At 38.7% G+C, this 23143-nt stretch overlaps 1 protein-coding gene across 1 annotated transcript; it reads left to right on the top strand.

Moving 5' to 3' along the window:
* Window positions 1-15: 15 nt before the first annotated feature.
* Mettl14 (methyltransferase 14, N6-adenosine-methyltransferase non-catalytic subunit) lies at window positions 16-21886 on the top strand. Its single transcript, XM_076864533.2, has 11 exons — window positions 16-208; window positions 3441-3529; window positions 4079-4166; window positions 5457-5537; window positions 6146-6233; window positions 9143-9233; window positions 11854-11995; window positions 15527-15619; window positions 18812-18928; window positions 19230-19440; window positions 21087-21886. Exons 1-11 carry the CDS (start codon window positions 143-145, stop codon window positions 21389-21391), a joined length of 1371 nt encoding a protein of 456 aa, XP_076720648.1. The 5' UTR covers window positions 16-142; the 3' UTR covers window positions 21392-21886.
* Window positions 21887-23143: the final 1257 nt, after the last annotated feature.

Below are 23143 nucleotides of genomic sequence, written 5' to 3'. Positions count from 1 at the left end.
GAAGTCGGTCCTGGGTGGAGAACGGCGGGGCCTGGCGGAGCGGAGCTCCCGGCGAACCTCGTGTCCCGCGTTCTGGGAGGCCTGCTGGGCGGGGCCTGGGTTTCGCGGGAGACGAGGGCCGGGTGCTGTGAACCGCTGGGACATGGACAGTCGCCTGCAGGAGATCCGGGAGCGACAGAAGCTGCGGCGGCAGCTCCTCGCGCAGCAGGTCCGCGGAGGCCGGGGCTGGGGCCGGGCCGCGGGGCCGGGCGGCCCACGGCGGGCGGGTGGCTCCCTCCCTTCCCACGGTTTCGGCGGTCGGTGCCTTGCCCTCGCGGCCAGCACGAGCTCTCGAGCTCAGCGTGGACTGCATTTGCAGAACCTGCTTGGACCCAGCGACCGCGGGAGGGGCCGTGCGGATTCCGCCAGCCCGCGTCCGTCACCTTCGGCGAACGTGAGAACCGCGGCGCGCAGAGGCCACCCAGCCCCGGGACGGGCGGACGTGCCTCCACCCACTGCATGGTCAGATGGGGCCGGGGGCCGGTGGCTCTGGCCTCGCCAGGAAGTTGAGCCCAGTTTGTCTTAACCCCGTGTCTTCGCTGCCCTCGAGCATCAGTCGATGCTTGCAGGTATCGGAGAGTGGACTTCAGGTCTGCCGCTCAGGTCATGGCAGGAAGGGGAAAGGCACACGGGCTTTGTGCTTGTTTTTTTCAGCATTAAATCTAATTTTAGTGAATGTTAGCCTGAAACCTCTTCTCCTTTATGATCTGATGAATAAATTTGGGTATCCTGTTAAAATGTGGGAATTGAATCCCATCTGTTCCTTGTCTCTCTTGCATTAAGAGCTTGGACAAATCCAGGTGTCTAAGTTGTCCTGGTTCCACCTTCTTTTATTATGTTTTCAGAAATGTTCAGTGGCTCTTGTTGCCAGGAAGAAAGGTATTTTAACTTTAATTGTGATTCAAACATATTTAACTCAAAATACATTTACAGAAGAATTATTAGTTGATTGCCTTACAGTCAGTAGATACAAGGGACTCTAGTGGGTGTTGGCAGATAAACTGTGAATAATGTAAGTAGCTCCCACCCTCAAAGAGCTTACAAAGTGTATAAAATTTAATAATGGCTGCCATTTATTGATTACTTTCTGTATGTCATAATTTGCTAAGCTTTTAACACTCATTGTCTGATCCTGCAAATAAAATGCTCCCAGTATTTTTTAGGTGAAAAAGATGTATTTAACAAATTTAAGTTATGGGGCTGGGACTGTAGATCAGTGGTAGAGTGCCTGCCTCGTGCATGTGAGGCACTGGGTTTGATTCTCAGCACCACATAAAAATAAATAAAGATTCGAAAAAAAAGAATTAAAAAACATTAGTTTATATGCCCAAGGCCACAAAACTAGTAAGTTTGTGAGCTGCAGTTTTAGCATAGGCTTTACACCTAGTACACTTCGCTGCCCTCAGTTTTCAGTTGGATGTGAACTATTCCATGTAAGTTAGAATGCCTGATGCAGTTAGTGACAGACACCTCATTCACTCTGTGAAAAAGACAAACGGTGGAGTAGTCTCCAGAACATGGTTTATACAGTATAGGTTTTGATTTTTAAAATTTGAATTCTGTCTGTCCTCCATGGCACAGCTCAGAATTTAGTGATGAAATCTGTACTGATTTTATTGGTCTAGGCTCTTCCTTTCAGACATTCTTGACCTTATTACTTAATCTTATACTGTATATTGCTTGTTTATACTGTACTCACACTGTTCTGTGCACTCACAGATAAGCAGAGTATACATGGGAAGTATTTGACTTCTACTCTAGCATTGATGGTTGCACAAAGTAAGCCTTTAACAAACCTTTGTTTTTGATGAACCAAAGGAGTAGAACCCAGGTCAGTGTAGTCTGTGGAATGAAGACATGGTTGTAGTAAGTAAATAGGCCTAGACCATGGTGGTGACTGTCGATGCTACAAGCAACAGTTTACACCTGTCTTTTATTTTAACTTATGCCTTTGTTTCAGAGAACGTGTATGTCTATAAAAGATAACAAATTATCAGAGATTACTCCAGTAATATTCTTAGTACCAGCAATATACTTGGGAGTAACCCCATTAGTGCAATAATATGCTTATTTGAAAATTCATGAAAATGAGTGACTTGGTGTAGTCATTCTACAATTTAAAAAAAGTTTGAGTGTGATAAGACAATAGAAGCAGAATTTTGATATAAGGCATTTCTCTTGTAAAGCATTATATCCTCATTTAGACCCCAATAGATAGTCTCATTCCTTTATTTATATATTTATTGAGCAGCTACTGTGAGGAAGTGTTCCAATTATAGGAAGTAGATGTGCTGTCTCCTGACTAAAAAGAAAAGGAGCCAGGAAGATTTTATTGGAGGAGCTGAAATTTTATGAACAGTTGATAGGATTGGAAGAGATGATAATGCTGATGCTGATGATTTTGGTACCAGGGATTGAACTTAGGGACACTTGAGCACTGAGCCACATCCCTAGCCCTATTTTGTGCTTTATTTAGAGACAGGGTCTTGCTGAGTTGCTTAGTGCCTCGCTTTTGCTGAAGCTGGTTTTGAACTCACGATCCTCCTGTCTCAGCCTCCCAAGCCACTGGGATTACAGGTGTGCACCATCATGCCCATCCTGGAAGAGATTTATCATTGGAGAAACTTGAGGGGCACCATGTGAAGTGGGTGGACTAGAAGGAGAGTGGGTGGCTGTTTAAAGGCTAGTAGCTTGCTGCTCTGATAAGCCTCCTGTCAAGGGACTATTTAGTGCAGATTTTCTCATGCCCTTCTTGTGCGTAAATGTGTAAGTGGCTACACCTGGCATTCTCGCTCCTTGGTTTGGCTTTAAGTTTACGTGAATTGGGCCTGTTTGACTTGTCCAGCCTGTGTTTACATTTGTTGCCACATTTAATTGCACAGTTTTTCCAGTTGCCTACCAAAATCAACATAACCGTGTTTAAGGTACTAGTAAAATTCACTATTGTGCCTATAATCAAAAAGCCTAAATAAAACTGGGTGAATTTTTGTTAGATAATAGAATAAATAGGTACAATATATGAACTGATTCATAAAAAATATCTTATATAAAATCTACATTAACTCCTCTTTCTGGTTACTCCTCCTCCTCCTCCTATTCCTACTACACTTTTATGTACTTTCAAAGCAGGAGGTTGGTTAAAGTTGTGCCTCAATTTCCAATATAACTGAAAGCCTAATAAAAAACTTTTCTAGCTGCCAGAGTCAATCTTAACTAACATGGTTTTGTTATAGAGTATTCCCAGTTTGTCTTGTCAGCTAATCCAATTCTTTGAAGTGTGAGTTGTGGTTTTTTTTCACTCATTTGTTTTTTAAATGTTTGATACATTACATTCTGCTACAAATGCCAGGAAGCACTGTCTAGTGAATTGTGATTTGACTTGTTTTTTTGCCATTCCTTAGTTGGGAGCTGAGAGCGCTGACAGCATTGGTGCTGTGTTGAACAGCAAAGATGAGCAGAGAGAAATTGCAGAAACGAGGGAGACTTGCAGGTCAGCCAGATAATCTTTTCTAATAACATGTTACTATTGTACTAGGATCTTTGTTTTAATAAACAACCCTAGGTCTGAATGTGTTATGAAAAATATCAAAATAAAGTTCTTTAGAAACTTTGGTTTATATTGTCAGTTCATGACTTAAAAGATATTTATTTTTGACTATATTAAGTGCCCATTTATAAGTAGCTAGAATATGGAATGTTAGACTAGAATTGGCTTATATATCTAATATATTTTCAGTTATAATTTTTATACATTTATAAAAAATATACTTGGCCCTCAAAATGTATACACTGATAGTTTAGAAAGCATTTCAGAATTTTTTAAGTATTCTGGTTTATAAGAGTTTATTTTCTTATTTGGTTCCTTTCTCATAAAGTACAGAATTGTCATTGCATCAGTTTCTTGGATGATTTATAAACTGGGTAAAGAGATACTGTTTCACCAGGAAAGTTTTGCCTGTACAAGCTATTTAATATTTCCAGTAGACACATGTGTGCATCTTCTGTGTGTTTGTGTGTGATTCTTTGTTTTAATTTTCAGGGCTTCCTATGACACCTCTGCTCCAAATGCAAAGCGTAAGTGTCTGGATGAAGGAGAGACAGATGAAGATAAAGTAGAAGAATATAAGGCAAGTGGAGAATGGGGTGATTTTTATAGTCTAGAAAAAATAAATTCTTATAATCATAAGTTGACATCCAAGAAAACAAATTTGATAGAAAGCTGAGTTCTAAGGTGTGTTTAAAATAGTTGTCAGTAGCAGAGACCATCGGTTAGATTATGACCTTTATGAACATTCCCTTATTTTAATGTAAGGGTTGTGCTTACCACACACTGGCCGTGATGTTTGTTATAAGAGGAAAGAGATATGTGCACCTTCTGGTGTGCACTTTTGTTGTTTGGAATTCCAAGAGACTGTAGCAGTCTTTGGGGGGCGGGTACTTGGGATTGAACTCAGGGGCACTCAACCACTGAGCAACACCCCCAGCCCTATTTTGTATTTTATTAGAGGCAGGGTCTTACTGAGTTGCTTAGTGCCTGAATAAATTGCTGAGGCTGGCTTTGAAGCCACTATCCTCCTGCCTCCGCCTCTCAAGCCACTGGGATTATAGGCGTGGGCCCAGTTGCAGCAGTCTTTTTTGAGTTACATCGTTTTGTGTAACAATGTAGGCTAGGTAGGATAATTAGAATATTCTGAGAACTCATGGGCTAGAGAGCAGTTTAGAACCATTTCTGAAATCAACCGAAGAAAAACCCAACTTCTATACTTGTAATTGCATTATTTAGTTAAAAAGAAAATATTATGGAAGAAAAGCCTACATTCTTTTTTTTTCTTTTCAAAATAATCATAATTTCAGTAAATCTCTATGATGATATAATTCCTGATCTCATGAATATGGTCTTTTGTTTTATACTTTGATATGTGCTTATATGTAACTTAAATATTTGTGATTATATTAGGTTGAGTGATGTCAATTTCTGATATTCTAACATTTTTGACCTATAAAATGTGCAGTTTCATATGGTTCAATCTAATAAAAACAAAATTTCATGATTCAAGCTAAATGCTAACATTACAGTAAATTATAGAGATAAATAATTCTAGACAATTCAGTCAACCAAACACTAGTAGTTATAGGTAATTATTATTCATGATAATGATAAGGAAATTTTGTCTTATTATAAAAATAATCAACTAGTTATTTTTAAAAGATTTTTTCCTTTATTTTTAATTGTGTCTTGTAAAAAGGTTAGGTCAAGATAATTACCACATCCACCATCTCTCAAACTTATTTATTAGTTAGATCTAGTGATGAAAAAGCAAAGACTTAAATGTTTCACTTTAATGCCAATATGAAATATTATGATAATTGAAAAAGTAGCCTATGTATATATGTTTCTTTAATCTTCATTTTTCAAGGATGAACTAGAAATGCAACAGGAAGAAGAAAATTTGCCATATGAAGAAGAGATTTATAAAGATTCTAGTACCTTTCTTAAGGTAAATAAAACAAGTAATTTACAAATCTTGTAACTTTCACATTTAAGCTCTGTGCCTCAAAGATTCCCCCCCACCTTTTTTTTTTTTTTTTTTTTTTTTTAAATCATACTGGGATCAAACTCTGGGGCTGTTTACCACTGGGCTGACCCCACAACCCTTTTTGTTTTTTGTTCTGAGACATGGTCTCCTTAAGTCCTTGAATTTGGTATCCTTAAATTGCTGGGTTCACAGGCATGTGCATGTCTAGCCATGCTGGAAAGGATTTAAGTACTTATTTTTCTAAAGGATTTTAAGTACCTATTTTTCTTCAGGATTTTTTCAGTTATTGAGGGATCATTATTATAAAATATTTTATAATCATTATTATAAAATATTATATAAAATAATATTTAAATTATTTATGAAATATTCTTATATTTGGCTATTTCAGATGAGACAATGGTATATTCACACCAGTAGTTGATGAAAAGTCATGCTGTCATTTTAGTGGTATTATCAAATATACAACTTTAAAATCATATTTTGTTTGGCTTTCTAAGAAAAGACACAGTATGAAGTTGTTGTATCCAAATCAGAGTGCATGCTGTTGACTTTCACTTTCTCTTTAGGGAACACAGAGCTTAAATCCCCATAATGATTACTGCCAGCACTTTGTAGACACTGGACATAGACCTCAGAATTTCATCAGGGATGTAGGTATGTCAGATTTATTTGGATTATGCTATTGCTAGATTATATGCATGTGTTTTTCAGTTTTGTAAATGATTTGTAAAAAAAAAAAAAAAAAAAAATCATTTTTTTCAGCTTGACTTCCTTTTTCTGTTCTGAGTGCTTTCAGTACACCTTTTTTTTTCATCAGCAAGATTACTTTTTGGGTATAATTTCTATACAATATAGTTTACCCACACTTCAGGGGTATAATTCAGTGTTTGGTATGTCCATAGCAAGTTGTCCACTATCATCAGTCTAATTCACAACATCTTCATCTTTCCTGAGGAAGGAAGCCCTGTACTGTACCTTAGTAGACAGCCCACACTTCCTCTCATCTACCCCCAGGCTTACATGACCATTAATTTACTTTCTTTCTGTATAAATTTGCCTTTTCAGGACCTTTCATATAATTGGGATCATATAGTAGGTAGTCTCTTGTTACTGACTTCTTTTACTTAACATATTTCCAAGGGCCATTAATGTCCTAGCGTATATCAGTCCATCATTTGTTTTTAGTACCAAATAATATTCCCTTTGTGTGTGAGTAAGTGTGTGTGTGTGTGTGTGTGTGTGTACACACACCAAATTTTGTTTATCCATTCGTTTCGTTTTGTACTTTGGTCTATTAGGCCGAATACTGTTATGAATAGTTATATAAAAGTTTTTATGTGGATGTATGTTTTTGCTTTTCTTTGATATGTACCAAGGAATAGAATTGCTGGATCTTATAATTCTTTTTCTTTTTTCAACAAAAATTTTTGACTTTTTTATTTTCATTTTTTAAAATGTGGTGATTCTGTATTTCACTTCTTGAGGACCCACTCCAGTGTTTTTCATGATGGCTCCAGCATTTTACATTCCCACCGTCAGCGTGGGAAGGTCTCAGGCTCTTCATGTCTGGACACTTGTCTGAGATTCTGATCACAGCTGTCTTAGTGGGTGTGAGTGGTATGCCCTTGTGGTTTTGATCTGCATTTTCCTAGTGACTGATAATGTTTAGTATCTTTTCATAGGCATATTTACTATTTCAATATCTTCTTTGGAGAAATATCTGTTTGGACATTTCTCAGTAAATCTTTAATCCAAAATTTGTTTTACTGCTATAAAAAATTTATTTTCTCAAGTTTAAAAAAATGATTTAAGATAGTTGGTAACATTTGGGGAGTAAATACCAATTTAGCTCCCTACAATATTAACAAATGCAAATAAATCAGAGGGCTAAAAATACTACAATGTGAAATTATTAGAATATATTTACTTTGTTGAAGAAATGAAAGCATTCTTTAAGAAAAGCAGTAGTTATTAAGAGAATAAACACAAATTTAATATTCTACTAAAAACTGAAACTGGGAGAAGTGGCACACACCTGTGATTCCAGTAGCTCAGGAGGCTGAGGCAGGAGGATCACGCGCGTTCAAAGCCAGCCTCAGCAACTTGGTGAGGCACTAGGCAATTTTATTGAGATCCTACCTCAAAATAAAAAAAATAAATAAAAAGGGCTGGAGATGTGGCTCAGTTGTTAAGCATCCCTGGGTTCAATCCCCAGTACCAAAAATGAAGACTGCAAACATAAAGTGTATCAAAATAAGAAGATAAAAATTTTATAAAGCAAAATAAAGTTTAAAAGTTTGAACAAAATGTGAATGGATAAAGTGAAAATGGCTAATGAACATCAAAAAATGTTTAACATCATTAGTCATCAAGAGGCAAACAAAAACAAGGCTATAACATTTTTCATCCATGTATTTGGCAAAATTTAGAGTTTAGTAGCCATGAACACCTCCATGTTCAGATGGGAGTATAAACTCTTTGGCATCCAGGGTAAATGTGTAAGTTTGGATAGATTGGTGTTATTTCCTTGAATTTGGGGGAGAACTCATTGCCAAAGGCCACAAAAAAGAAAGAAAAAAAATATATATATATATATTTTTTTTCTCCCATTCTATTAGTTGTCTTGTCATTTTCTTGATAGTATCTTTTGTGACACAGAAGTTTTAATTTTGGTGTAATCCAATTTATTTTTTGTCATAAAATAAATATTTATTTCTAAAGTGAAAACTAATTAATTTTTTTATAAGCAAAATTTTGATATAGTATAAAGAGATGTATTTTTTTTTCTTCTTTGTGTGTGTGTGTGTTGCTGGGAGTTGAACCCAGGGCCTTGTATGTGCTAGGCATGTGCTCTGCCACTGAACTATATCACAGCTCCAGTTATGATAAACGTTATACCCATATTTGGATATAAACCTTTCTTAAGACATTTGCACAATTATCCAAGGCAAGGAAAACTTGTAGGTTGAGAAAAAGTTGTATGAATGTATTTTGAATCAAGTAGAAGTTGGATTTCAAAATCCGAGAGTGAAACTCCTTGTATGATGGGAAAAAAGAGCCCTGAACATTTCAAAGATGACATGATGAAAGAAGTTGAGAAGAGAGTACTTGGAAAGTATATCTGATTTGTGCAGCATCTGAAGGGCCCACCTCACTCCCAGGTTGCAAGCAGGGTACCACGCGTGTTCCTCAGGCCACAGAAGAGGTCACAGTTAGGGTGGTTTTAGGTTGTGCCTTCTGTTTTATAGAGGCTTGAGAGCTGACTGTGGAAAGCTGATGGTGATAAGATTTTCACACTTGTTTTCTTTGGAATGTGATGTATGCAATCAACTGAGGAAGCTTTTACGAAAGTTTTCACGTTTACTCTTGATAACAAAACCTTTTGGTGTTTAAACTAAGAAATTGACATAATTCATATTGTTATGAATATACTTCTTTAGGGGGTGGCCTAGAAAAGCAACGTGTGAGAGTTAGTGGTGCGGTGCAGGTGGTGTTCTGCCCCAGAGCACTCAGCCTTTGAGTTCAGTTGAAATGAAATTTGGTTTACTGTTTTTTCTCCCCAGGTTTAGCTGACAGATTTGAAGAATACCCTAAACTGAGGGAGCTCATCAGGCTCAAGGACGAGTTAATAGCAAAGTCTAACACTCCTCCTATGTAAGTGCTTTTATACCATCACCCCTCCTTCCCAGCTCAGGCGTAAGTGTCACGTGGTTTATTCTCTAACCTTCCTTTTTTTCATGTCAGTTTTATAAGTGTCCTCCTGAGGCCTTCAGGCTCTGGTTTTCTGAGCCTGCCTATGAAATGAAATGAGAAAAAGATGACATTTGGGGGCTCCAGGAGGCAGGGCAAGCCTGCTGAGCTCCCTGCGCCCCCGTGCTGTCATCAAAGAGCCAAGGTGGACTGCACCCTCGTGTTTGTGGGTCCCACCTCGTGTGGATTGGAACACAGGTGTGCCCCATCAGCAGCAGAGACCTACATTGCTTCAGAAGAGGCTTCAGGGTTCATTCTACTCAGATAAAATTTAACAGCTTGATACTTTCAGGTTGAATAATAAAGTTAAAACTGGCAGGGAGGGAGGTTATTTAGATATTTTTTTCAAAAACGAAGAGCTCGTGAGCTCTGTTGCAGTACAGCTACTCAAGAACTCCAGATGTTTGTAGATTTGATAAAGTTTTTTTGTGAATGTTATAAAAACTTGAACAATTATTACGTGTATTTTAAGTCATGAATAATGTTGTACAGGACACTTTGGCCACAATCTCGGAAGTTTTTTATGTTGAGTTGCTAGAAGGAGATACAGAATGCCATATCAGATTTAAAACTCCTGAGGATGCTCAAGCAGTAACGAATGCATATACTGAAATTAAAAAAAGCACTGCTGGAAACTCAGGTCTTTTTTGGTGATTGCAAACAGAGGTATCGGCAGAAGATTTTGGTAGATAGACAGTCCAGACTTAATCAGCCTCAGGAAAATAAAAGAGGCACTAAGAAATTAATCACCAAAGCTGAAAAGCTCAGACTGGCAAAGACTCAAGCAGGTAAACACATTATATTTTCTGAATATGATTGAAAATATTAAAGTTCACCTCTTAATTTCCCTGGATACTTAGCGATTCTTGGAAAAGCCATTTTTATGATAGTAACACTACATAATAAATGTATTTCTAAAATCTGCATTTAATTAAAAAATACCTTGGTTCTTAAAGTTGTAAATAAGACTTTTTTCAAGAGGGAAGTACATTGTATCCCACAATTTATCATTAAATACTTTATTTGTTGTAGTTATGTAAGTCAATCTCAAGTGGTTTCATAAATGTTTTGAACATAAAAAAAAAAAAAAAACTAGTGGGGAGGGGGTGCAAAGTACCTATTAAGATTAACTTGCTGTGTTTCTTCTTAATGTTTTAGTTTGAAACTGTGGGCACACATTCTCCTCTAAATTACTTTTCAGCTTTCCAAAAAATTGGCTTTTACCTCTGAGTATTTTTTTTTCTTTTTAGAAGATAATTCAGGTTTATTGTATGCTTGATGATTTGCTTAAACTGCTTTTAAATGATGTTTTTTCTTATGAAGTAATTTGTTTATTAAAGAAAATTTAGAAAATTTAGGTGAAGAAAACAAGGATAACTTGAAGAAAACAAATTAATAATAACTTTCCTTCCTGAGGTCCCCCCACTTTCCTTCTTTGGTGCTAGGGATTAAACCCAGGACCTTGCCTAGCTATACCACAGAGCTGAGCCACATCCCCATCCCCTTAATGACTTGTAATGTGACCATTCATTTTAACCTTTGAGCCACGTGACATTTTCCTCCAAAATGTGTGTAATGTCTTTGAAATTGGAGAATATTTGTTTCATATTTAGCTAACTTTGAATGTTTTCTGTTAAACAATTTAATAAAATATATTCTGTTAGTCATTAGAAGAACCAAGATAAGTCTTGGTGTAGGCAGGCCTTATACTCTTAATATCCATTCGATTTAAAGCATATTAGGTTTAAAATACTTTCATACTGTGTGAAAATCACTTTTCAGGAAAGGCTAATAATAATCATGTTAGGTAATGTGAAAAGATTTATTATAAATAAACTAACAAAAGAAAATCACATTCATATTTGGAAGCCATTTTTTAAAGGGACTGAGGAATAGTTTTTCTAAATTAGCTGAAGCAAGAGGTGAGGATATAGCTGAATTGGTAGGAGTTCTTGCCTAGCATGCACAAGGCTCTGGGTTCAAACCCCAGGCCAGCCAAAAAAAAAAAAAAAAAAAAAAAAAAAAAAAAGCTTAAATTAGCTGAAGCACTGAAGAAAAAAACCCAACAACAGTGAGAGGCTGGAGTTGTGGTTCAGTGGTAGAGCACTTGCCTAGAACGTGTGAGGCCCTGGGTTTAATTCTCAGCACAACATATAAATAAATGAAAAAATAAAGGTCCATCAACATTAAAAAAACAAATTCCTTAGGAAAGTCAGATGATAATAGAAAGGGGGTCAGAGATGCACATCCCAATATACATTGTCAATGTAAGAGTCCAGATATCCATGGGGAGTATTTATTTTTGCTTCGTAGTGATTGTGTCTGTCCTAGGAAGACTTTCTGGTAGATGGTTTAATCTCTGTGCTGAAGAAAGAAAATGTGCTATAAAAAAGACTTTGAATAATTATCTTATGATTAATTAATAAGAAACAAAGAAACATTTATTAATATTTAAGAAATTTTATTACCATCTATAAAGTATTTGCAAATCTTTTACTTGTTTGTTTCTGCCTTAATCACACAGGTATTTACAAGCAGATATAGAAGCCTTTGACATCAGAGAACTGACACCCAAGTTTGATGTGATTCTTCTGGAGCCACCTTTGGAAGAGTATTACAGAGAGACCGGCATCACCGCCAGTGAGAGATGCTGGACATGGGACGATGTATGTGACAGTGTTCATGTTTTGCTAGGTTTTCTGTTTTTGAAATGAATACACATTTATGTGATAGAAAGTAAGACCACATGTGCCATCTCTACTTTTGTAGAGATTATAAATACAGGTTTAAAGTATGTATTATGAAGGAGTGTCCAAGGTGCACTGACAGGTAGTACATATCTTTAATTTGATTCTTCTTTTTGAGGCAGAAATTGGGCAATTAGTGAGTGTAGAAGACTCATTCTTGGTTTTAGGGTACTTGGATACATAGCTAGGAAAGCATAAAAGAGTGTAGAATGATTGCTAGCTCACTCTACAGGTGGTAAAAGAAGTTAAATAAGCTGTTAACCTGAATTAGTTACACAAGTGTCTTATTTTACAACCAGTAATGAAAGCCCCACACACCAAGAACGATGCTAGTAGGTAATGCTTGGAGACAGAGATGAACAGGACTTGGTATTCTGCCTTAAAGTTTAACAGGGTGAATGTTGCTCAAAACCAGTGAATGCCTTGCAGTTTCATTGGCTCAGTAATGGAGGACTGCATGAGATGACCTGAGAATAAGGCCCAGCCTAGCAATGTGGGGCATGTGAACTCTGAGAAGATGACAGCAGAACAGTTGAGTTAGCCAGGCAAGGAAGATATTGGACAGGCTTCGACAGAAGGAACTGCAAGAACAAGAGGAATGGAGGCCATCGACTGCCTTGTGGGGTGGAGCAGGTCTTCCTGTGTGTTACTCCTGTTGGACACAGATTGATCTGTTCTAGGAGCTTGACTTTCATTCTGAAAACATTACAAAGTATTTGAAGGTTTTAACCAGTTTAAGAAAGAACATTGGATTAGTGTGTAGAGGTTGAGCTAGAGGCAAGGAAGTAATGGGGAGGACAGTTAGAAGTCTCTTGGAGTAACCTAGTCCTGAGATGATGAGACCTTAAATTAGGGTGATAATAGAAAGGTGATACATTTAGTAAAGTTCAGGAGATACATTTGGTTAAGTTTGTGGGATGAGGGGGTAAGTGAATTTAAGAATAGGAGCAGAATTAGATGGACTTGATAATGTTGAAAATGTTGACTTCAGGTGTATGTGGGACATTCAAATGGAAGAGTATGAAACTTAAAGAACAGATTAATCTGTTTTCAGAAGACATATGTTGGAGGATAAGCACATTAATCTCATGTAAACAGATGAGTTTATTCTAGGATAATGTTACAGATAAGATAAAAGTGGACTAACAGTGAAATCTAGGGAAACACTTATATTTAAGGGGCATATATAAAAGAAATATAAAAAAGAGATAAGTGAGGAGAACCAGGAGAAAGGGAATGCCCTAGGAACCAAGCAACAGCAGATTTCAAGAAGAGTTAGAAGAGTTAGAAAAGTCTTGTGCAGAAGGTTCAGGGTCAGGAAGGGCTGCAGTCATAGCCTGGTGCCTTGTAGAAAGGTGCTTGGGTTTTTGTGTATTTTTTCTCATTTAATGGTTGTTGTTGTTCTAAATAACACGTTCTTCCTCCTTGAAGTTTTTCCTCTTAGCTTTAATACACTTAGCACTTTTATTTACATTTTGGTGGCTCTTAACCACTTTAAAAATGTTTTTTAATTTGTGCTCATTGTTGAAAAATCAGAAAAGTGTATAGAATGTAGTATTACCCAGACAGAAAGATTTAGTAACTGAGAAGTTTTCCATGTTGGTTTTACACATTCACATTCCTAGAGGTGTTTAACCATCTCGAGTTCATCATGTTCTCATCAAAACTGAGTAGTAATAAGAAAACACCTTTGTCAGTTTAGTCAAAAGAAAAGAAAATCTAAGCGTTGAGTTTTATCACATTTAGGATTCACACTGGGTTGAACTCTGTATTCTCTGGCCAGTCTGTGAGGTTTGGTTTTAAAGGCACAGAGCTTCAGTTACACATAACAGACTCAGCTATTGTGTATGCAAAGTCTTGATTGGAGTTTAATTTCACTGAATTTCAGCTCTGGCTGGTGTATTGAAGAGTTCTGCCTGGCCCCCAGATTGCTAAGCTCTTAATTTTTATGTGGCATGATTCTGAAGAAAGTGCCAGGGGTTACTGTAGAAGGCAGAATGTGAATGAGAAAATTGTTGCTTTTCACAAGTACTCATTTTCATGTTAGACAGCCAGTAGTGGTCGGTGGGTTTTAACTGGGGACTAAGCACTTATTTAAGATACCCACAGGTAGCTTTAGAGAATAATTAATTTACTAACTGTTTTTCTCTAGATATGTTTTCACCTATCTATAGCTATATCACTTAAAGATATGTAGGAATATATGTGTATATGTACTATGTGTATTTATTCATATTCTTATATTTGATAAAAGGTTATTGTATCATGAGCATATTGGATGAGGAGAGATTTCAAGACTTAAAAAAATCAATGTAAAAAGTGTAAAAAATTGGTCTATACATGTGCTATTTTCATTATTACTGTAAAAAAATGTCTTTGATTTAAGAGATGGAATGGTTTTAACTAACATTGATTTGATTGAGGTAGAAGTTAAGATTTTCTTAATAAATGAAACTGATAAATTCTTGCATGAACCATGGTCTCAGAAATTTCTTAACTTTAGAAAAAACCAAAAGGAAAAGAATGTCATATAAATTTATTGCTTGCATAGTCACTGCTCACAATGTAGAGATTTAATTATTGAAGGACTTTTTTTTTTTTTAAATGTACTGTGGCACAGCACATTCAAGGTAAACAATAATGGAATGGGGAGAGCATTTTAGACTTAAAGTAATCATAAGAAAACACTGCATATTGATTTATTGAGAAATATTCTTCTTCTTCTTCTTCTTTTTTTTTTTTAAGTTGGTACTAGGGATTGAACTCGGGGACACTTGACCACTAAGCCACACCCCCAGCCTTATTTTCTATTTTATTAGAGATGGAGTCTCACTGAGTTGCTTAGTGCCCGCTTTAGCTGAGGTTGGCTTTGAACTTGCAGTTCTCCTGTCTCAGCCTCCCGAGCCACTGGGATTGCAGGGAGAAGTACTCTTATGGATACCAAAATCATAGTACATTCCAGACATTTGTTATTACATTTCATTTTAATTTTGCCCCTAACTCTGGGCTCATTTAACCTCATTCCATTTCATTTTCTTTTTTCTAGTATAATGTTACTTATGTACCTCTCAACTTCTGTCATATACCATAATTCTGAAAATGCAATTTCCTGTTTATTCTTTCCATATAAAAATAAGTGTGTGTGTGTGTATTATGTATATATATGTGTGTGCGTGTGCTTGCACGTGCGCGTGTTGACATATGGGTGTGTGTTGCTTGTATATAAACGAACAAAAAACAGGAGAACAAGTGATTTTTTTTTTTTTTTTAGGATAAAATTGATTTTCCATCAATTTTATTTCCTAATGTGTACATTTAAAGAACATGTCTACTGAGTATTCTGGTACAGGAACAATTGATGGTCATTAGTTTCAATGTGGGATGAATAGGAAACAAAATATTTGTACATATTTTGTGTATAATATTTCACATATGTTTGGTTTCTTACAGATCATGAAGTTAGAAATTGATGAGATTGCAGCACCCCGGTCATTTATATTTCTCTGGTGTGGTTCTGGGGAGGGATTGGACCTTGGAAGAGTGGTGAGATGCTGTTTTTATAAAATATAAAACAATATATTAGGGGTGGGGTTGTAGCTCAGTGGTAGAGTGCTTGTCTAGCACGTGTGATGCACTGGGTTTAATCCTCAGCACTACATAAAAATAAACAAAAGTTTTGTGTATCTACAACTAAAAAAAATTTTTTTAAATATACTGTGTATTACATTTGAAGATTAATGTTGTTTTGTTCTTTGTTTCTTGAATAGTTTTAAATATGCTAAAGAAAAAAACAATACCCCTGACTCAGCTAAGGCTTACTGGGGAGAATGCAGCTCTTTCAAAAATGTTTGTCACAGCTGTAAGAACACAATATTTTAGAGATCTGAAGCTCCAAACTATAGTACAAAAATGAGCTTGGTGTCATTTATGGTTCCTTATAATTAGCTAAAAAGTGTCGCTCTGAATAGCATGGACTCCTGAATTGCAAATGACAGTCAAACTGGAATAGTAACTGCATTTGAAACAATTTGAATAAGAGTGAGAAAGTAATTATAGCACTTTTAATGTATTTTCAGTTATATCAGAGCTTCTCTGTGCCAAAAGAAACACAGTAATGAACTGTTCAAGAAGAGTAGCATGAGCATTGCAGCTGGGATCAGGAATCAGCTCAACTGCTCCCCAGCACAAAGGCACTTGGTCTTGTGGGTCTTGGGTCTAGACACATGTTATGGGATTAGACTTCCCACTCTGAGGACACGCTTTCTGTCACGCAGCAGACGGTCTCATTCAGCCATGCTGATTTGGGGAGGTGGCTGAAGAGTTTAAGCATGATTATGTGAGATTACAAGTAAGAGTATACTGAGATAAATCTGTGCTCCCACACTGAAGCTCTGTGGTCACTCTGTTCTTTTTTAGAAGTAGTGAGCTGAGGCTGGTGGGCAGCATTGCTGCTTCCATCATTTGCTGGTTCCAAGGCTAGACCATGATTGTATTCCAGCTGGGTCTGTGCATTTATTTAGCAGTAGTTCCCCAAGGGACTGTGGAAAAACAAGAAAGTAGAGAGAAAGGAACACTGTTTGCTTTTATAGGCCTAGTGGTATTTACCTTTTCTGGTTCTAATGTCTGACTTTGGTCTTTCCTCCTTACCCTCAAATTCAGTTGATGTGTTTTTATTTTATTTTTTTAAAAATTTCCCTCCAGTTTTGGAGATTTATCTCAGGGTCTCTGCATGCTAGGCAAGTGCTCTACCACTGAGCCATATCCCCAGCCCCAAATTAAGTTGAAAAATGACTAGAAGGGTTTGTCTTTTTCATTTATGGAGCAGAGCATCTCATTGGTGAAAGCCCAGTTTGGCCAAAATGATTACAATACAATAACTTTCGGTAAATTAGTGGATCAGGTCGTTTGGGATTTAGGCCGTGGTGGTATTATGAACATCCAGTGCAAAACAAATTTTTGTCAGTACTGGGGATTCAACCCAGAGGTACTCTACCACTGAGCCACATCCCCAGCCTTTTTTATTTTGAGATAGGGTCTTGCCTTGCTGAGGCTGATCTCGAACTTGCATCTTCCTGCTTCAGCCTCACAAGTTGCTGGGATCATAGATGTGCACCACTGTGCCCAGCAAAAACCAAATATTTGCAACAGAAACAAATAACCCCAACCCTCACCCCTGTAGTTTTGGTTTCTATGGTCAGCAAACATTAGTTAGAAAATTCCAGAATTTTTAAGTTTTCAATTATGCATGAGTTATGCATGCCACCTGCTTGTTCCTCTCTTAGTGACCATCTGGGTTGTCAGGGTGATTTGTGTGCAACCTGAAGGGGAAAGACAGACTACATCACATACCTTTTTATTTACATATATTGTTGTAATTTTTCTCTTAATAGTTATTGTTTTTGTAGCTTGGGAGGCTAAGGCAGGAAGATCATGAGTTCTAAGCCAGCCTCTGCCAAAGTGAGGCACTAAGCAACTTAGTGAGACCTTGTCTCTAAATAAAATTCAAAATAGGGATGTGGATCAGTGGTTGAGTGCCCCTGAGTTCAATCCCTGGTAACCCCCCGCCCCCACCAAAAAAAAAAAAAAAAAAAAAAGTTAATCTCTTACTATGCCTGATTTAAAATTAGTAGGGTTCGGTACTCTCTGGTCTCAGGCACCCACCAGGGGTCTTAGAACATCTCCCTGTGGATAAGAGGGACTCTTATATTGACCTTGATCTTTTGAGATTTTAAAGATTTAAGAAATCTCAGTTTGAGGTCTTCCTCACTTTAGAACATTCCAGGAAGCACATGTTTTGTGTTTTGCTGCATCTTTGTACTAGATCACAGCACCAGCAGCGCTATGTTGCTTGGTCCATTGTCCCCCTCTTGACTCTGTGGCAACTGTGCCCTGTGCATGTTTCAGTTCCAGCCCGCAACTTGTCATGGATTCCCCACTGTTGCTGCATGCTCATGGGACTGAGCTTCATACCTCTAGTTTCTGAATTGCATGAAGACAGATGCACAGCAGCTTTAGTCTGAACTTTTTGTATATAGAAATGAGGTTTTATTAGATTCTCATTTGACAGAAGTTAACAGTTTGAATCAGTTTGAAAAGTTTTAACAGTGTTTGCATTTGTCAGGAGATAGAAAATGGAGGTGGCAGAAATCAAATTCTCTTTTGAATTATTTTGTGATTACGTAAAAATGAAGGTGGCAGAAACCAAATTATCTTTTGGATTATTTTGTGATTATGTAGGGTCTCTCTTTCCTTTTAGTTAAAACACCTATTGCTGGCAATGAAAGGTAATACAGGTACTATATCTAGAATGCTTGGGGTTAGAGTGTTTCTGATTTTTGAGGTTTTGAAATTTTGGACTATTTGCAGACTTAGCAGGTTGAGCATCCTTTATCCCAAAATCAAAATCCAGATGCTGTGAAATCTGAAACCATTTGAGCTGTTGGTACTCAGAAAGTTTTGAGTTTGGAAGCATTTCAGGTGTCAGATTTTCTGACTGGGCATGCTCACTCTGACTAAACCTTTGGGGCAGTTTAATAGTGTGTTTTGCATTAGTACAACTCTATTATGGCTCTGGTTTTGAGACTGGTGCTTTGAGACTGGCATTTCTTTCTTCTGCCTGCACTAAGGCAATTACCATGACCTCTGGAACTTAGTGAGCTCTTTAGTGTTGGTTGCTCATTTTGAGTATCGTTTATTTAAGTTCAGGGTTTCTGTCTTTAATTCTTATATTTCTAGTGTTTACGCAAGTGGGGTTACAGAAGATGTGAAGATATTTGTTGGATTAAAACCAACAAAAACAATCCTGGGAAGACAAAGACTTTAGACCCCAAGGCTGTTTTCCAGAGAACAAAGGTATGGCTTCTACTGTTTTGTTTTCTTTACTCTCATATTTTTCTCTCAAGCATTTCCAAATCAGTATCTACTGTTCAGTGAGTCTGGTGGAAATGTCCCTTTCCTGGGCTCTTCAGCCGTGACCAGTTCTGGGGGTTAAGTGTTATGAGGGATGGTGTAGAAGACACTCTGTGTTTCCTGTCACCCGACAGACACCCACAAGTGTATCCCAAAGACTCAGAAACGAAGATTGTTCTGGAATTGAGGAATGCTGTGAGATACGACTTGGTAGAAAGTGTACTATTGTGCTCTCGCTGTGCAGGAACACTGCCTCATGGGGATCAAAGGAACCGTGAAGCGAAGCACAGACGGGGACTTCATTCATGCTAATGTCGACATTGACTTGATTATTACAGAAGAACCTGAGATTGGAAACATAGAAAAACCTGTGGAAATTTTTCATATAATTGAACATTTTTGTCTTGGTAGAAGACGTCTTCATCTGTTTGGAAGAGATAGTACAATTCGACCAGGTAGGACCTCAGTAAAAAAAAGGACTGTGTGATTCCTTGGGATATGTATTTTAAAAAAGAGAGTAAGGTAGTAAGATGAAGTTTTTACGTGTTTGATTCCTTTTGGTGTACTTCAGATATGTGCAGTTTTAGTTTTGCAGCCAACTTAGAGGGAGGTGCAGAGATTTCCCGTCTCATCCCTGCTCTGCAGGTGCCTCACCTCCCTTCTTCAGGGCTCCCCACTGGTGCGGGACACTTGTTATATAATCAGCAACATTTTCTCTACCATTCAGTGCCGGGTGCAGTGGTTTCACCCCCTAAAAATCTTCTTCAGTTATTTTATATATATATATATTTTTTTAGAGAGAGAGAGAATTTTTTAAATATTTATTTTTTAGTTTTTGGCGGATATAACATCTTTATTTGTACGTGGTGCTGAGGATCGAACCCGGGCCGCATGCATGCCAGGCGCGTGCGCTACCGCTTGAGCCACGTCCCCAGCCCTTTTTTGATATATTTTTAATTGTCACATAATAATTATGCACATCTACAGGGTACAGTGACATTTTAGTATGTGTGTGTGTACAGTGTACTGATCAGATCAGGGTAATTGCAGATCTTTCACCTCAGGTGTATATTACTTGTTTGTGTTGGAAACATGGAAAATCTCTACTTGCTGTTTTTAAGTATTCGGTTGTCAGCTACTTTGCTGCGCCTTGTAGGACACTAGAGCTGCTCCTCCTCACTCTACTCTGTACCTGTTGGGCCCCTCTGCCCAGCCCATGCCTCTCCCAGGCCACACATAAGGGCCATTCTGTTCCCGGACTCCTCCTATAGATAAGATTGTGCAGTGCTCATCTGGCTCATTGGTGTCTGAGCTGCACCCACATTGCTGCTGTGTTGGACCTGCCACACGGCTGTGGTGAACAGTGCTGCAGCAAGCACGCCTGGGCAGGTCACTCGACTTCCTGATTCAGTGCCCTTGGGTCTCTCCTGTGGAGTGTTTCTAGTCTAGGAGGAACCCCGCCCTGTTTCCATAGTGACTGTTCTAACTTACCTTCCCACCAACAGTGTGTGGGCCCTTAGTCTACATCCTCACCCGCATTTGTCATTTCTTGGCTTTTGGACAACAGACACTCTAACTGGGGTGAGATGATGTTTTGTTGTGGTTTTGATTTGCATTTTCTTGATGATTTTTGATGTTAAACATTTCTTCACAGCCTTGGCCATTTATTTATCCTCTTGGATTTCTAGGACCTATCCACTGGAAATATTCTGTGGATGTGAAGAGTAGAGCAAAAATTGCTTCTGAGATTTTAATCACAAAAAAAAAAAAATGGTCCTGTTGGCATGAAGAGCAAAGTTATATGTAATTTATTAAATTTTCACTGATTCCAGACTCAGTATAGTATATAAGTGCTCTCTCACATGGATGGGGAACAATGAGGAGGATGTATTACAAAAGGCATGTTGCAGAAGAAACAGGATTGACAGGTGTGAAGTCCTTAAAACGTGACCGTGATTAAGTGCTGTTTGTTCCGTAAGGGAGGCCACTGTTGTGGGGCGAGTGAAGGGCTATCTTAAGGATGCACAGGGCCTTTAGCCCACCCCTGAAGGGTTAGCAAGGGAGTGCAGATTCATGGGTTATCTGTCTTCCTCCTTTTCAGGCTGGCTCACAGTTGGACCAACACTGACAAATAGCAACTACAATGCAGAGACATACGCATCCTATTTCAGCGCCCCTAATTCCTACTTGACTGGCTGTACAGAGGAGATTGAGAGACTTCGACCAAAGTCACCTCCTCCCAAATCTAAGTCTGATCGGGGTGGTGGTGCTCCCAGAGGAGGAGGAAGAGGGGGAACTTCGGCTGGCCGTGGTCGAGAAAGAAATCGATCCAACTTCCGAGGAGAAAGGGGCGGCTTTCGGGGAGGTCGAGGAGGAGCACACAGAGGTGGCTTTCCCCCTCGGTAATTTTTAGAGATGTCAGTCCTATTCCTGCCCTCTAGCCTTTGGGTGGGAGACTTACTTTCAGGACTCAGTCCCTCTCGCCTTTGTTCTGGCTGCTCTGCCTGCCACAAGCCACATGCGGACTTCCTCACCGGTGTCCTACCTGCGCCATTTTGTTCGGGGTGAGCAGTCTCCATGAATGCATGTAATTGAGCAGGACGAACAACACAGATAGCTTCGCTTTCAGAGACTGAATTCACTCTGATTTCAAACAGTTACAGAGGGTTCTGCTTTCTGGAAGTGGGTGGACAGTGGGAAGATGCGGTCTGGTATCAGGCTGGACTGAAGGGAGTCCATGGCACATCCTTCCTTTGCAACCACAGCAAGTGGGGGACTCGGAACCTATCTGTGGTGGTTCAGCATTTCCTTGTTGAAACAGTAAAAGAAGTGCATACTGCATTTTCTTTCTTTTAAAAAACATTTTAAATAAATTCAAATATAATTTGAGTACTGAAGAAAGTAAGAGACTTTGAACAAAATCCCCTCCTTCCAGGTCCGAATCTGAGAGGTGAGGTGGAGCTGCCAGGCAGGATAAGTAGGAGGTGGGACACAGCATGGAAGCTCTTTCTCATGATCTTGGTCCTGTAGCTCGGGTGACTTCTGCTCTTAAGGCACAAAGCAGGACAGAAATCCAAGTGTGGCTGTTAGCTGGAACTTATATGGACCTTCAGAGCAGTTTCATATTCTAAAGCAAAGTAAAAGCAGCTGAGGCACCAGTAGAGATGCCCGGTCACCAGGCGCTGGGCTTGAGCACCTAGGGGTAAGTACTTGGGGGGTGAGGGAATGAAAGCTTAGGCTTATTTTTCTAATGAAACTTTAAATCTTTGGCATTTGAGATTCTATTTTTCATAAATGGGAATTATAGTTGTTACCAGATGAAACAGGATTGACTTAGAAGGGAACTCTTGTGGTTTCTACATTGTAGTGGCCACTCTGTTCTCATACGAAAGAGGAACTCACACACACCAAGACTGAGGTTGATGAGGACTGATTGATAGAAGGTACACCCTAAAGCCTGGTGAGCTCAACTCGCTCAGCCTGTTATACTTTCCAGTGCATATTGGTAGCATTTGATTAGCGCCTTTCTTGACACAGATGTTGTATCTCCCAATTGGTCAGTGTGTTTGTTGAAATGACATTATAAACTAACTGGAGGTAGAATCAAAGGTCAGCTTGACCTGGGAATGCAGGAGGGAAGTTCCAGGTGCCCCCTGGTGGGCCCTCAGAAGAGCTGGCTTAGGACTCTCCCTTGTTCCATACCTGGGCCTTCAAGAGACAGTGCTGTGGCTGGTGGCCTAGGCCCTGTGAGATCTGTTTCATAATTAGTCTTATGGAGGAGAGGAATGGCTCCTTGGTAGGTTGAAAGTTGGGGCACAGTAGCCTGCCATCATTAGAGAAGAGCAAGAAGGAGAGAGGAGGTGAAGGGAAGGGAATGCAAGACCTAGAATTGATCCCTTTGAAAGGTAGTCTGGCCTTCTGAACAACAGGCTGGAAGGACTCCTCGGCCCAGCTGCCTTCTCCCTCGGGAAAGCTGGGCATTGTCTTACGGTAGAGCGTTCACTCCGGGCTCCAGTGACCGTTCATGTCTCTGGCCTTATCTGATTTTTGATCCTCTTTATATTTACATGTTCCACATTTTCAGTCTAGAAATAAACTTTTAGTTGCTTTTCTTATCAGGGAATTGTGAGAAACAGCTCAATGCAAGAGGTCAGGGTG

This window comes from Callospermophilus lateralis, chromosome 8, assembly GCF_048772815.1.
Source record: "Callospermophilus lateralis isolate mCalLat2 chromosome 8, mCalLat2.hap1, whole genome shotgun sequence".
In the NCBI taxonomy this organism is placed as follows: domain Eukaryota; kingdom Metazoa; phylum Chordata; class Mammalia; order Rodentia; family Sciuridae; genus Callospermophilus; species Callospermophilus lateralis.
This window is presented reverse-complemented; position numbering and strand designations above follow the sequence as displayed.